At 35.9% G+C, this 16,319-nt stretch overlaps 3 protein-coding genes across 5 annotated transcripts; 2 read left to right on the top strand and 1 right to left on the bottom strand.

Annotated features, from left to right (window-relative positions):
• The first annotated feature begins 821 nt into the window (after positions 1–821).
• Positions 822–2,789, top strand: LOC140967445 (pentatricopeptide repeat-containing protein At2g42920, chloroplastic). Its single transcript, XM_073427970.1, has one exon. It carries the CDS (start codon positions 1,040–1,042, stop codon positions 2,648–2,650), a length of 1,611 nt encoding a protein of 536 aa, XP_073284071.1. The 5' UTR covers positions 822–1,039; the 3' UTR covers positions 2,651–2,789.
• Positions 2,790–5,698: 2,909 nt separating this feature from the next.
• LOC140967431 (WRKY transcription factor 28-like) lies at positions 5,699–8,483 on the bottom strand. Of its 3 annotated transcripts, XR_012173575.1 has the most exons (4): positions 7,749–8,483; positions 6,887–7,030; positions 6,308–6,733; positions 5,699–6,201 (listed from the first exon to the last, which is right to left on the bottom strand). XR_012173575.1 is itself a non-coding variant. In XM_073427951.1 (3 exons), the coding sequence occupies exons 1-3, from the start codon at positions 8,276–8,278 to the stop codon at positions 6,367–6,369; spliced, it is 1,041 nt and encodes a 346-aa protein (XP_073284052.1). In that variant the 5' UTR covers positions 8,279–8,483; the 3' UTR covers positions 5,699–6,366. The 3 variants fall into 3 exon arrangements, 2 of the variants coding, with proteins under 2 accessions (XP_073284052.1, XP_073284053.1); XM_073427951.1 differs by having other exon boundaries at positions 5,699–6,733; XM_073427952.1 differs by having other exon boundaries at positions 5,699–6,733; positions 6,887–7,027.
• A 2,264-nt stretch (positions 8,484–10,747) lies between these two features.
• On the top strand, positions 10,748–15,764 carry LOC140967401 (conserved oligomeric Golgi complex subunit 5). The gene is made up of 3 exons (XM_073427905.1): positions 10,748–11,971; positions 12,990–13,463; positions 14,568–15,764. The coding sequence occupies exons 1-3, from the start codon at positions 10,868–10,870 to the stop codon at positions 15,489–15,491; spliced, it is 2,502 nt and encodes an 833-aa protein (XP_073284006.1). The 5' UTR covers positions 10,748–10,867; the 3' UTR covers positions 15,492–15,764.
• Positions 15,765–16,319: the final 555 nt, after the last annotated feature.

Here is a 16,319-nt window from a genome sequence, read left to right as displayed (position 1 = left end):
CGGCGACAGTTTACTAAAACGGTCGCTAAATTTAGCGACGGTTCTACAAAAACTGTCGCTAAAGTTAGCGACCGTTTTTGAACAACCGTCGCTAAACCTACATCGGCGACAGTTTTACTTAAAACCGTCGCTAATTTTAGCGACGGGTATGCTTAAACCGTCGCAATATTTAAAGTAGCGACGGTATAGTATAACCGTCACTAATTTTAGCGACAGATTTTACTTAGACCGTCGCAAAATCTAATATTGACCACAAAATTTGTAGAAAAACCAGTTGAAAGACAACGGTTTTTTACAAACCATTGTCGTAGCTCGAAGAAAAACGCTAATACGACAACAGTTTAAAAACCGTTGTCGTAGTCCAAAAAAAAACGCTCATAGACAACGGTTTTTAAAAACCGTTGTCGTAGGCAAAAAAAAAACGCTCATAGACAACGGTTTTTAAAAACCGTTGTCGTAGATATATCAAGGACAACGGTTTTAAAGAAACTGTTGTCTTTGAGCGGATTTTTTTAGGCTACGACAACGGTTTTTGTTAAAACCGTTGTTAAAAGTAAAAAGACAACGGTTTTTGTTAAAACCGTTGTCTTTGATGTGTTGTTAAATACGATTTTTGTTGTAGTGCATACAAAATATGCACATTATGATTTACTTGACTAATATTATTTACAGATTATTACATTAACTCGAGAATTTACAAACTACGCCCAAAAAAGTCACCGTAGAAGGTTAACATGTTGGAAAAAAAATTGTATGATCTTTTTAATGATTTTTTTGTTGGTACATGGCCTTGTCATGATTTGATTAACCACAATTACATAGAAATGGAAGCCAAAAACAAAAAGGCACTATATCAAATCATCTTCACAATGGCTCCATAACACCTTATCCGTTATCCCTGATGATTCTGCTTTCACCGGAACCTCCCTTTTTTCCTCCGCGAGAGCAAAGGTAAGAATCTACTCTGTTGAGTCTTGATAATCATTCAATCATACTTATGATTTAACGAGAAAAGATACACACACACGCACGCACTCGAATGCCACTATGTTTTTGCTCCTTCAATCCACCTTCAACCTCTATCTCAAAGTTTATCTCAGACCAGCCATTTCTCTTAATGCTGGAAAAAAAGTGCAGAACAATCCAGGACTTGAAAATAATTCATGCCCAACTCATCAAAACTGGTCTGTTAAAAGACACCATAGCGGCTAGCCGTGTCTTGGCCTTCTGCGCCACTTCCCCTGCGCGTGACATGGACTATGCGTTATTGATATTCAGGCAGATCGAAAATTTGAATCCTTTCACTTGGAATACTATTATTAGAGGGTTTTCTCAGAGTTCATCTCCTCATGTTGCAATTTCTCTTTTCATTGAAATGTTGGTGAGTTCTGCGGTTCAACCGGGGACTCTAACTTACCCTTCCGTTTTCAAAGCTTATTCTCAACTCGGCCTGGCTAAAGATGGAGCTCAGCTTCATGGAAGAATCATTAAACTAGGAATGGGATCTGATTCATTTATAAGAAACTCGGTTACACATATGTATTCAAGTTGTGGGCTTTTGGGGGATGCGAGAAAATTATTTGACGAGGATGAAGAATTCGATGTTGTTGCTTGGAACTCAATAATTATGGGACTCGCAAAGTGCGGGGAAGTTGAGGAATCTTGTAGATTGTTCGATAAAATGTTGTTCAGAAATGAAGTTTCTTGGAATACTATGATAAGTGGCTATGTAAGAAATGGAAAGTGGATGGAGGCATTGAATCTTTTTTATCAAATGCAAGGGGAAAAGGACGTCAAACCAAGTGAATTTACGCTAGTAAGCTTGTTGAATGCTTGTGCGAGATTAGGAGCTTTTAAACAAGGAAAATGGATCCATGACTATATCAAGAAGAACAATATTGAACTGAATGTTATTGTAGTAACAGCAATAATAGATATGTACTGCAAGTGCGGAAACATTGAAATGGCACGAGAAGTGTTTGCAAGTGCGCCAAGAAAAGGATTATCTTGCTGGAACTCCATGGTGTTAGGCTTAGCAACCAATGGCTTTGAAAATGAATCTATTGAGTTGTTCTTAGAGCTTAAGTCTTGGAGCCTAAGACCCAATGCTGTCACTTTTATTGGAGTTCTAACGGCATGCAATCATTCGGGTCAAGTTGATCTAGCCAGGGAATACTTCTTATTGATGAAAGAAGCGTATGAAATTGAGCCATCTATTGAACATTACGGTTGTATGGTTGACGTGCTAGGACGGGCAGGATTCATTGAAGAAGCTGTGGAGCTGATAAAAAGCATGCCGATGAACCCTGATACTGTTATATGGGGGTCATTACTATCATCTTGTTACAGTTACTGCAACGTTGATGTAGCTGAATGGGCAGCAGAGAATTTGATTTTATCGAATCCTGATGACCCTAGTGCTCATGTGCTTATGTCGAATGTTTATGCAGCCTCGGGTCATTTCAGGAAAGCAATACAGGAAAGAATTTCAATGAAGAATAAAAAGATGCAGAAGCAGCCAGGATGTAGTTTGATTGAAGTGAATGGAGAAGTGCAAGAATTTGTAGCTGGTGGGAAGTGGCATTTTCAAGTGCCGGATTTGTGGTCTTTTCAGAACGAGACATTTATGATAGAGGGTTTAGACGCATGAGCTTTATAGTCATATATTATGTACTCTGGTCAATTTCAAATGCTAGAAACTTTTGGATCAGAATGTAAGATATTTTGTGCTAATTAAGACATCTTTAGTTTTTTAAAAGTCATGGTGTTGAGGGCATTTGAGGGAAAGAATACCACCAATTTAAAGCCTACAGGGTTCGGAGAACGTTTCTCTGAATCTCGGAACCATCGAAAACATGGAGAAATTTATGGCAGGAAGATGGCAAAGGAATATTAATCGTCCTATAACATCAAAGGTAAATACGATCACTTATTTGTACTTCTTATCTTATTCTAATAATCACACGGAAAGTTACTCATATCAAATCATGATGAGAAAAGCCAACAGATTTGTTTGGAGTAAAGCAATTAATAAGTTTTCCATACTCAACATAATATGGAAAGCATTGGATTCGACATTCTTACCAATCTTTTTTTGGTTGAGCTTATTGTAATGGGTTTGCCTGGTACAATTTAGGTGACTGCCGTATGGTTTGTGAGTTTCATTAAAAAAAAATAAAAATGATGTAAAAGAAAACGAAGAGTAAATAGTAGTATTTAATGAACTAACAACTGGGAGAAACCTGCACTAAGGATTCTTTCGACAATCATTGTAAGCCCAGGCCGCCGCCACTTTGCCATCCAAAAGGCCGCTGCCCTTCACCGTTAAATCATCGATATTATACCGGAAACCGATCCAAGTATCCGTAAAAAACTTGGCAGGCTCCGTCGGAGCTATTAGAGTCCCTTCAATCAGGAACTCCATCGGGCCCTTGCATGGCCCGATAAATCTTACTGAGTCCACCAGATAGTTTCCTGGAGGGATCCGAACCAGACCACCCCCTTCATGCTCACATGCATCACTCCACGCTTTAAGTGTCGCTTGCCACGAAAGAGACCAGACTAACATTTTCATTTAAATTCATATATAATAATGTAGATAATAAACAAGAAAATTAACCAATATTTTATTCTTTCTTGTCGATCAATTCAATAACATATCAAGACTCACCTGAGTTATATCAATTGGCGCATCACCATTTGTGCGTATCTCATGACATCGAAGAGTTTCATAGATGGCCTGGCTCCATTAACTAGTGAGATGACTGGCAAGAGACATAGAAGAATTGCAACCATTTTGAAAACCCATTCCATTTTCATTTCTTTNTTTAGCACCAAGATTCAGCCATATAATTTTATGAATTTATTTCCCTCTCTTTACATAAGATTACACGCAGTTGACCAGAAACAAAATGATTATTCCATGCACCCAAGAAAAGATTAGTAGCCAAAGAGAATTAAGGATTCAGTTGAATGTAATAAATCGAAAAAGAAACTGTTGGGATTCTCGGACAATGGACAGTCAAATAGTTCTAACAGAAACATTAATGTTTTGACTTTTAGTCACCGTGAGTACTGAAGAATCGACAATTGGGATTATTAACAAATTGGATTGAAAAGCAATTTTAATAATAAGATGGAATGTCTGCATTAAAAGACGAGTAAGATGTCATATCTTGGATTTAAATGTCCCATAAATTGAGAAAAAAGAGAAATGTGATGATAATCTTCAAATGGAATAGGTGCAATGACCAAGCTTCGTAGGATGGGCCAGTAGAGCTGCCTTTTATCTAAAATCAATACAAGTGGGCTGTGGGCCTCTCTATCTTCAATTTGATGTGGACTATAGATGAACTCCAGCCACAGCCCTTTTCTGGCCCAATTTCAAAAAGACACGGCCCATTATAATATTTCTGTTACCATCATTTTTTAATGGATAAATCAATGCACTATTCATGTGCTCACATATATTTAATTTTTTAGAATTAAAAAACATGCGAGCTTTGATGTTTAAATTTTCCCATAATTATTTTAAATTTTATAATAAGTACAGTTTAATCATCATATTGAGCTTGTTATTGCCATTAAAAAAAATTGGAATTGATCTGATGGACTTTATTTTATAACCAACAATATTTTCTTTGATAAGACCAATATTTGGAAGAGAGCTAGCTTTCTCAATCATTTTATGAGAGGATAAAATGATGATCAAATAAATAATTGAAAATACCATCGGAAATCACTTTTAATTAATTATTGAATATTTTATAAAATTTGACTCACTTTATTCAGTCATTCAAGCATTAGGCACCAACATGTCTAATTTATTGGCGCATTTAATATTTAAAAATAAATATCAGACTATCCAGTGGCTTAATTATCTTTTCATAATCTAAAAAAACAACTCTTAGGTCTAAAATATCAATATTGGTATGTGTATATCAATTTTTTAAAACTATAAATTTTATTCAATTTAGTCAATGCATGTATTCCTGTATTCTGTCATATGGTCCCACAAGTCGATCTGATCGTATTTATAATGAAAAATAATAATTTTTTTATATATCGATTCGAAATTTCGTCCTAAAAAATTGATGTACGAGACATGAGTCGATGTGGTAAAAGAATATATATCATCTCAATATTTAAAAGTCGTTTTCCACTAAACCAAACAAAACCTACCCGAAGTTGACAACAGGTACAGGAAAGAGATGCCAATACATACACGCATGTATGTATATATGCTGTTTTGCAATTTGCAGAAACTATAAGGTCAACAATGTCATGCTCTCCGATCCTTATAATATTATATATATTTGCCAGTGTTCTTTTTCCAAAATTATACATCTTCTTTCAAAAAAAACGAAAGCATGAGGCAGAAGGAATATATAGATCAATGTCACCACAATTATGATTTCACTTGCGTGTATATATATGTGTGTGTGTGTTAAAAGAACACTGAATAATGCATTGAGAAGCCGTGACAAAAATAGGGTTCTTACAAATTTTTTTCCAGTAATTTGACGGAGGATTTAATCAATCAATCAATCATATAAAAAACTGTTTCGTAATTATTTATATATTTTTATTCGTCACAAAGCAATTGGACATTTACAATTAAAATAATTATTTTACCATGTATATTTTTATTTTCTTAATTTTATAATTCACTAATGAAGGTAAATGTAGAGATATATACTTCTCTTGTCCCAAGTCTTATCTAGCCTTAAAAGAAACATGCATGCGGCAATAAATACAGCAAAATGTTGAAACTTATACATACACACTGAATCCTTAAAAATGGGTACACACTGCATTTAAGAAAAATAATATTGAAGATCTCTTGACAGAGTTGGAGATCATGATAGCTTTTAGATTTCTCCAGACTCCGACAATAACCTTTTAGAAAAGGTTGTAATATTCCTAAAACCATATAATAACGATAATAATTTGGGGTCGAGTAAGAATTACCAAATTCTGGAAGTGGATTTCTAAAGCTTCAGTTCAGGAAATATTGTTTCTTGTTTAGATGATTACTAACCTAGATCTGATCAAACCTAATAAAGTACTCCATCTCCTTTGATCAATCATAGAGCTTCTTACATGAGGGGTGTAACTGCCTCTGGTTCTTAATAGTTGCCACCTAAATAAATAATTAAGGGATTCCCGATCCTTGAAATGTTGACGAATGTACGTACAACCCTGTTGAATATATAAGACGAAATTTGCATTCAGAGATAATTACTGCTTCATGGGATAATCTAGGCTTAAATTAATCCAAGAAGAGTATTTTTTGTAAGATACATACCCACCGAAAAATAGTTGGATTTAAAACGCTGATTACCATTCAAGGATGAGATTTATGAACTAATGCTGAAATCCCTTGTCAGAAAATACGTGGTGTTGAAAGTCAGGAACTTGATCAGGCTGCTGCTGCTGCTGGTGTTGTGGGTACATCAAATGTGTGTAAATATGGTTGGGAACTTGTTGGTTTTGGTAATTGATGGTGGGAGAAATGAAGCCATGAGTGAAGCTTGCAGGAAGTGCCGTTGGTAGTGATGGAGATAACATAGAAGGCGGCAACATAGCGACGACAGCATTGCCACGGAGAGTGTCGGGGCTGTGGTGGTTGTGTTGGCCCTCATAGGTTGTGATCACCACCAAAGGATCCTCATGTGATCTCTCTACACGTTTCTTCACGCCGCACTTTTTGCTGGTGCATCTGTAGTAACTCCTGAAATGCAAACCTCCGATTAATAAATTCAGAGTTCATCACTGAACATAAATGATACAAGAAAACTGTGTTTATTTTTTATTTTTTTAAAAAAAATCTGCAAATACTTTACTGAAATGTTGGCAATTCGATTTGGTTCTTTAAGACGCAGACCTTGGAAAGGAGTTATTTTTTACTGCTTTTTGTCCATATTTTCTCCATCTATATCCATCTTCAAGAATATCTCTCTCGCTCTTAGTCATGAAGGCAAAGCGTGCTTCTCTTGGCCTTTTCTCCTCCTTGTTTTTTGCTTTGCTGCTAAAAACATATCACAACAAATTATTGACAGGGTTTTGCATCAGAAAAGATATACCATGATCACAAAAAAATTTATATAATTAGTAATCAAAACCAAGAAAATTTGGTGCTTGCCGATAACGTCTGTGTTTACTAGCTTTTTCATCACGTATCCTTGATATAGTTGGCTGAGACTGAGAAAACACTTGAGGTGACATTTTTCTTTATTTGTTTCAAATCCACTGGTGCTAATATGTTATTTAAAGTTTAATTTTCCTTTTTACAGTCATATTTCGGAGTATCATTATTCAAACTTATACCTTGAAATATTGAACATGACGAGCTAGTTAATTCTCCCCCAAGTGGAAAATGCAATAAAAAGAGATTTCAATTGATTTTTTTTAAAGTATTTCAATTGGATATATTCATGAATTCAAGATGGAAATTAATATATCTTCTCTGGTTTCTTGATCTTTGAAATTGAGCTAATTAAATTCATCCAAGTATTTAGGATAATTAAGTTTATCTAATTATGTACACGGAAGTACTTAACAATAATGCATCAATTAATGACAACCTTTTTCACTGTCAAAATCCAAGTTCCGAAAAAGAGAGGAAAATAAACAAACCTACTTTCCAACTTGATGTTATTAAGTGTAAAAGCCATAATTCAAGTTCGCAAAGACAGAAAATAAAAAAATTGAAATTTAAAAAGAGAAAGAAAATGAAATAAACCTACTCTTTTTTGTGCTTCACATCCCCATCTTCACAAACTTTAGTGTTCAGATCTTTCATCTTGCTTCTCGAAGAACCTTCTTCTGCTCCAGAATCAGATGAAGCAACCGAAACCGAAGAAATTGTCGACAAAGGATTTTCGGCAGCAGAAACAACGTTCTGATTTGAGGAATCATTATTATTCACAGAATTATAAACTGCATGATCAGATGATGAACAAGACAAGTCGAAAGCACTCGATAAAGTGTTGTTATACTCTGCTGCATCATGCAAGCGGCCTGTGAAACTCATTTGGAACGGATCAAATCGATTAGGGTTTTGCTCATGCTTCAGCAGCTGGCTGTGCATAAAAGGGTTGAAATCACAGCTTTGATCAGAAACGAAAGGGAAAGAAAACCCTCTGGAACCCATGTTTTGATAGTTGTGAAAAGGATAGTTCTGCTGAGAATTCATGTTATTTTCATCAGACATGGATGGATCAGAGGTTTTTTGATCCAGATGTGAGTGGAGAGAAGAGAAGGTTTGAGGGAACATGTATCAATTATTGTTCTAGGAAGGGTTGCAGAAAAGACTTTTGTTTGATTTCCATTGTGTGCTAGGGATAACTTGGTTTAACCTTTTTGGCATGCTTTTTCCTCTCTTTTCCTTTTTGTAGCGGTCGAATAACAACTAGAATTAATTAAAGACTCTCATTCTTTTCAAAGTAAAAAATTTATAGCAATTATATTTTTCTTAATTTATATTTTTCTTGGTGCAGATCAAGAGATGATGAAAGTCCCGCTGGCTTTGTGTAATGCTTTTGGATATCAGGAAATGTGTTGTTTGAAGGTAGAAAGTTTCTTCAAGTTAATTTGATTTACCAAAATGTTAAAATTGACTCAAAATCGGCGAATATATCATTAATTACTCCAAACTTTATTACGCCTACTTAGTTTACTTTTTAATGTTGACATTTTTTCCTCGTGCATATCCGAAAAGTTTGATTAATTTGTGCCCGTGTGTCTTCAGTTTAGAAATTATAATATTCCTCTACTACGGGATTAGAAAAAAAAAGAGTACTGGTTATGATTTTTATTTTTAAAATTTTTTGTTTCTATCGAGTTTCGAACTCGATAACTCATTTCGAATTTGAGATTAATTAATCACATAATTGGATTGTATATATGAGAGTGTAGATATTATTTAACATTATATCCTAAATTTTTAAATTGTGAAATTGACCTTGTAAATATTATTTTTAAAATTATGTGTTAATTGCAACAATAAAATAAAATATCAAAATGGATGTGAAGTAGTCTTGAGCATTAATTATTCCAACGAAAATAGATTTTAGACTACTTCACATCCATTTTGATATTTTATTTTATTGTTGCGAAGTCAATTTAATTTTTAAATATTTATTAAATTATATATAAAGTAATGATCCATCAATCAAGCTTATATACCAAAATAATTCGAGAGTTGTTAAATCTCATGGGGGAGGAAATAATTTGAGAGGACGTTAAATCAATCTTTTGGCCAAATTTCTTTGTGCTATACACCTTTTCTTTCAACGGCTAAATTATTTTTTCCTTTTTTAATTATATTTTTAAAGTGCCAATATCTATTAAAATAAAGAATAAAAGAACTCGATTCTCTTCAATTAAATTATCAATATTCGAGCTTCGTTAGTGTGAGTGAGCCAATGTAGATTAATGATTCTCTCGACAATTTAAAATATTAGAATTGCACAGTATTGGTAACATAAAATTTTAACTAACATAAAAAGACAAAACTTGTGTGAGACGGTTTTATGGGCCGTATTTTGTAAGACGGTCTTATGAGTCGTATTTTGTGAGACGGAACTCTTATTTGGGTCATCCATGAAAAAGTATTACTTTTTATTGTGAATATCGATAGAGTTGACCCGTTTCACAGATAAAGATTCGTGAGACCATATAATAAGAGACTTAATCACATAAAAATGATCATATGTGTGGAGTCCAGTCAGTGTTAAACTGTTGTCCATTAATAAGAACTGTTAGCCTCGGCCAGCAAATATACCCTTTTGCCCGTTATGCAAACAATGCTGTCAACAAAGGTGTTTTGCCCATTTAAATCTCGCGTAAACTTCTGAAGAAATTAAGCATGCACAAAACACAGGCGATTAATAACAATTTTACAAGTAGTTAAGATGATGAGGTTTTGGTCATCGAAGGGGATGGACAAGCAGTGGGTGCAGGTCATGCAACGGAGATTTTCTTCTCTGAAATGGAAGCCATGGGAGTTTCAGAAATGGATAGCGGACGATGTTGTTTTCAAGATTGTTTACGTAGTGGAAGCCGTTGTTCTTGTCTCCACACTGTGTGTCTTCTATCTGTGCTGTGGCTGCCATTTCTGATGACTTCTGAGAAATTGTTTTCTTTGATTCTTTAACAATCATTACTTCAATTTTGGAAGATTGAATTTCATGTTATTTGAATGGCTGACAATAGCAATATGTTGAGCTTTGAAATAGGAATTCTTGAATTGGATTTTATTCCTTTTTGTTAATTCTGCTCTTTTTTTTATATCTGTGTATCTATTGTACTGGTGAAAAATAAGATCCGGTTTTCAAATTAATGTACTTCCTCTTAAATTTTTTAAATTAATTACATAGTTTAATATATTAGTAACATCATCTAATATAACAGGTAAGTATTTTTTTTACCCATTTTTAATTTTTTTTGTAAAATAATAGGGGAAGTTGGTGAAAAATACTCAATCAAAATATTTCTTTGGGTTCACTCCCTACCCACAAAATTGTAGTACTATGTCATACAAAATGTGGTACACTTCATGTGGAAATGTGGTACTAAAAAAATACCTAGGGACTGAACACAAAAAAAATCGACGGCTGGGGACTGAAGCCAATTTCCGAATATAATATAACTTAAATATATTTTGCTAAAAAATTCGGTTCTATATCGATCCAAATATGATCCAATTTCATTGAATTCACCCAAATAGAATGAATATGGGTATAGCCAAGCCCATCTGCCGATCATGCTTGATGTATTGTACCGTAAGCAACAGCTGCTCCTGTACTTCTCGTCAGATCGAAGAAGCTGAAACATCAGAGGGAAACGACGACGTAGCACATCAATGGCGTCTCCAGGCATCCCCAGATCCCCACTCCAACGCCTCTCCACCTTCAAAAATACTCCGACCGCCGCCGGAGCCACCCCTTCTACAACGGCCCACACCCCTATGCCCCTCTCCCCACCTACATCCCCCCTAGACACGTTTTCTTCCGACCCAATCTTCTCCGCCTTCCTCTCCCCGGACTTCAACCCCACTCAATTCTCCTCCTCCGCCCTCTCATCCGGCTCTGCTGCCTCAAGAATTGAAAAACTCCAGGATGGCCTCCGCCTACTTGATACCCAGCTACGTCACGAAGTCCTGTCCCGTCATAACGACCTGCTCAACCAGCTTTCCTCCATCAAAGCTACTGAATCCTCTCTTTCCACCTTAAGATCATCTCTTTCTTCTCTTCAATCCTCCCTCCGCCGCGCTCGCTCCGAACTCTCCGATCCCCACCGCGTTATTTCCACCCAGACCCACCAGCTTAACAATCTTCATTCTACCTCCTTGCTTCTTCAGTTCACTCTTCGCACTCTTAGGCAAATCCAGAAGCTAAGAAATGCTGTCGAGTCTCAGCCTGATGCATCGAAATGGGATCTTTTCAAGGCAGCTCAGCTGCATTTTGAGATTTTGACCCTTTACAATGAGTCCCATTTATCGGGGATTGATATAGTGGACGCGGAGTTGCAATGGGTTATTGAAGTCGGATCAAAAATCCGAGAGGAGGGGATGAAGGTATTGGAAAAGGGACTCGAGAATTTAAATCAACCGGAAGTGGGATTGGGTTTGCAGGTGTTTTACAACATGGGAGAGTTGAGGGGGGCGGTGGATGGGTTGGCGAGCAAGTACAAGCAAACGGGGGTGAAGAGTGTAAGTAACGCGCTTGATATGAAGGCTATTTCTGGAGGAGGGGGTTATGGTGCTGGGGGCCCCGGAGCGGTACAAAGACAGGGGACGCCGCAGATTGGGGGTGGGGCAAAAGCAAAGGAATCGCTTTGGCAGAGAATGAATGGTTGTATGGATCAGTTACATTCGATTGTGCTCGCAGTTTGGCACTTGCAGAGGGTATTGTCCAAGAAACGCGATCCGTTCACACATGTTCTGTTATTGGATGAGGTCATGCAGGTTAGTGATTCAGCGTTCCTTTGGCAATTCTTACTTAACAAGTAGTGTGGTTTTTTATGTTTTTGTTGTTGAAGTTTTGGTGATACCTTAGGTCTTTTATTCAGCGGTGTTTCTTGTTTACTTGATGTTTGAGCATGAAAAATGTTGTCACAACCTAGAAATGATGCGTCCTTAGTCTTTGTATCCATGTGGGTAGTGATTAGGCGGATTGCGCAAATGTTTTTTGGGTCTACAGAGCATCATTTGGTGGCTGTTTCAAGAATATATACTTGCCAGATAAGAAATATGCGTCTTAGAAATTGTACTTGTGATCACAGTTGTTAAGATATAGATGTGATATTCTCCAATTGGTAGGTATGTTCCAAATGTCATGTTCACATTCAATCTTATGATGCATGGCGGTATTACTAACATTTTTTAATCGAAGAATAGGTTTGAATTTATTTTCACTCTCCCAAAATTGTTAAACTTAGTTGGAAAACTTTTTGCTTCTCTCCACTTCTTTTGCTGCTAAATTTAGGAATTCTTTCTTTTCATTAATATGCTTTGTTTTTCTGACAATTGGGTGGATAGATGTTACTTGTTAGTCAATTGTATTGCCTGGGTTTACCAACTTATCAATTTCTTTTTTCTGAATAATGTTGGAGTACCCTCATTATAGTTGATCTGAGATGTATCACTTGGCTGAGCCCCAAAAATTAGATAGCTGAAGCTTGGTTCATTTTTTTTCTCTAAACTGGGTGCCCTGGGCAACATCCTGATGCCGCTGTGTGATGCTTTAGTGTTTTGTTAGCTTTCTTAGATAAAACACATTTTCTTAATGAGATGGTGGAGCAAACATCAAGCCTAAAACCTCCGTTTATAGTCCCAGTAACCGCTGGTAGACTGTTGTCTTCAGCAGCTACTTTGTAATTATTGATCTCTGTCTCTCTGTCTTTGTTCTTTTTTTTCCTAAATGAAATGATAGAGATTGGATACGGTTGTAGGTAGCCACTTACATTTTCCTGGGCTTTGTCAGGAAGGTGATCCAATGTTGACAGATCGTGTTTGGGATGCTTTGGTAAAGTCTTTTACTAATCAAATGAAGTCTGTTTTCACTGCATCAAGTTTTGTCAAAGAAATATTTACTGTTGGGTATCCTAAGCTTTTAACAATGATAGAGAACCTCCTTGAAAGAATTTCACGTGACACGGATGTCAAAGGAGTTCCACCGGCTCTCAGTTCAGAAGGAAAAGAACAAATGGTAGCTGCCATTAAGATTTTTGAGACAGCTTTTTTAGCGCTTTGTTTAAGTCGACTCTCGGATCTTGTGAATTCTGTGTTTCCAATCTCAAACCGTGGAAGTATTCCCTCCAAAGTACATATATCGAGGATTTTATCATGTATTCAAGAAGAAATTGAAGCTGTGCAGATGGATGCTCGCTTGACTCTTCTTGTTTTGCATCAAATCAGCAAAGCGTTGGTTCTACTTGCACAAAGAACTGAAAACCAGGTATAAGTTATTCTTTTTTGCTCACTTTAGGATTTACGAGACTTGCACTAATTACTATCTGACTTTGTACTTCTTTCCGATTTTTCCTAAGTTTAATCAGAGTTCTCATGTTCATTAAATTTTTTGGAATTTTCTTTGCCGGTTTCTCCTCGAAGCAAAACTCTCAACCTATAGTCTGAAATATAAAATCCATATGCTTGTCAAATCACAGAATCTTCAATTTGATATCTGCTTTCCACATGTAGTGCCAAATCACCAGGCCAATGTTGCACCTGTCTGGGCAAGGCAAACTACTGTCAGTTGACACCAAAACATTAAACTTTGTTTTTTATTTATTTTTCGTTATTACTCAAGAAACTTAAAATGTAAGTTACTTGTGATTTTAAGTTCATAGATCAATCAAGCACTCTTTTACATTGGGCCTAAATCATTGGAATGATATTCTTCTATTAACTCAAAATACATGAAAATTCTTATATGTAAAATTGTTTATAAAGTATTATATGGTTGACTCAAGCGTATCATTACGGAGTGTTTTGGTTGTATGACTTAAAATATGTTCAAATAAAACATCACCTCCTTTACAGTTATGAGAATTTGTTATTTTGCGAAAAGCCAGCTATATGTTGATTCGTTGACAATGTTGCTATCATTATGGTTTGGTCAGATTAAATTGTGTTAGTATTCAAAATCTTGGTCATGTCAGTATTTGAGCTATAAAATATCTCCATAGGTGGTTATATACTTTGCTGGATTCTTGATCAACATACAAGAATTGTGTGTAGTTGATGTTCATAAAAAGAGATAAAATAAGTTGATTAAAATTCGACTGTGTTAATTTTGAAGGAGTTTGTAGCATATTGACATCCTAGAGTAATAAAAACTCTTGGTCTTGTTACATTAGTCTGGTCCTGTTTGAATTGAGACGATAATTTATAGTAATGATTCACTGTTTAAACTTGTTTTTATTCCTGGGCATTTTGTATTTCTAAATTTTTTGTTGTTCTGTGCATCGAAATACCTTATTGATCCTTTTCAGTTCTGATGACTCACTTTGTGCTTCTGATTCAGCTTTTAATCATACCGTCATTTTTGTTATTGCAGATATCAACAGGCCCTGAAGCACGCCAAGTCACTGGTCCTGCAACTCCATTACAACTCAAGAACTTCATATTGTGCCAACATCTGCAAGATATCCACACACACATGATGACCATGGTTTCAGGGTTGCCAACTGTTGCTATTGATGTTTTGTCTGTTGCTCTTGGTACATTGTATGGAGTTGCTGGTGATTCAGTGACCTCCTTATTTCAGACCATGCTTGAGCGTCTTGAATCTTGTATCTTGCAGATTCATGAACAGAATTTTGCCACTCTTGGCATAGATGCTGCTATGGACAACAATGCATCTCCGTACATGGAAGAATTACAGAAAAGTATTCTTCACTTTAGGACTGAATTTTTGTCTAGACTTTTGCCTTCATCGGGAGCTATTTCCCGTGGCACAGAAACTATATGCACGAGGCTCGTAAGAAGCATGGCATCGAGAGTTTTGATATTTTTTATTAGGCACGTTTCTCTTGTTAGGCCATTATCTGAATCAGGAAAGCTGAGAATGGCTAGAGACATGGCTGAAATTGAATTAGCAGTTGGTCAAAATTTGTTTCCAGTGGAACAACTTGGTGCTCCATATCGTGCCCTTCGAGCGTTTCGCCCTGTTATTTTCCTGGAAACATCTCAGCTTGGTTCTTCACCACTCCTTCAAGATCTTCCCCCGAGTGTCATACTTCATCATCTCTATTCACGAGGCCCCGAAGATTTACAGTCACCTTTACAAAGGAACAAGCTTACACCTATTCAGTATTCATTATGGATGGACTCACAAGGGGAGGATCAGATATGGAGAGGGATAAAAGCAACTTTAGATGATTATGCTGCAAAGGTAAGGGCACGAGGAGATAAGGAGTTCAGCCCTGTCTATCCTACTATGCTGAAAATTGGGTCATCATTGGCCGGAAATGAATCATAATTTTGACAAAATATTGAATTGAAGCAAGCATGTTGTCCATGAATCTTGCAGCCAGCAGTTTTGGCTTCAAATACAGCTACCTACCGGTACACACTACATTTTCCATTTCAATAATGTCTTCCAGTTCCCATACTGCTATACGATTTTGTATCATGAGTCGAGTTCCGAATCTTTTATCTGTGACACCATTCTCTTTAGTTTTTTGAAAGTTGACTATGATACCTTAAATTGTTGAATTTTAGTTAATCTGTGTTCTGAATCTATTTACCTGTATATGATCCGTATTTTTCTGCTGGCGAAATTTCGAAATACAAAGAAGTTTGATTCAATGTCATTGATGTTCTTTATTTGTAATCCTGGTGTGCATGTATTGTATCTTGCCACATAAGAGCATATGTTGGAACAATGGAAGCTGTGCCTTGTTCCCTGTTTATTTTTGTTCCAGTTCCTTGACTGATTTGTGGATCTGTACCAGATTCTTCTGCAAAAAAAAAAAAAAANAAAAAAAAAAAAAAAAAAAAAAAAAAAAAAAAAAAAAAAAAAAAAAGAGGCAGGACTTTTAGTTACTATATACAGACAATAAAAACAGAACAATTTTGTGGTTCATCACAATCTTGATTATTACTACATGCAAACTGTTTATGTAAATGAATGTAATTAAAGAAATGTCGTGGTATTTTTATTTTTATTTTTTGAAATAGTGGTGTAAATGGATATATAATACTAATTAGGTGCCTAATAAAGTTGAATGTAATTGTGAAAGGCTGAATTAACACTACGAGAAAACACAAGAAGCACCAAATTTCAACACAAGGATTGGTGATGTTG

The sequence above is a fragment of the Primulina huaijiensis genome, unplaced genomic scaffold (genome assembly GCF_012295235.1).
Source record: "Primulina huaijiensis isolate GDHJ02 unplaced genomic scaffold, ASM1229523v2 scaffold25037, whole genome shotgun sequence".
NCBI lineage: Eukaryota > Viridiplantae > Streptophyta > Magnoliopsida > Lamiales > Gesneriaceae > Primulina > Primulina huaijiensis.
The sequence above is the reverse complement of the archived record's forward strand: the minus strand, read 5'-3'. Positions and strand labels throughout refer to the sequence as shown.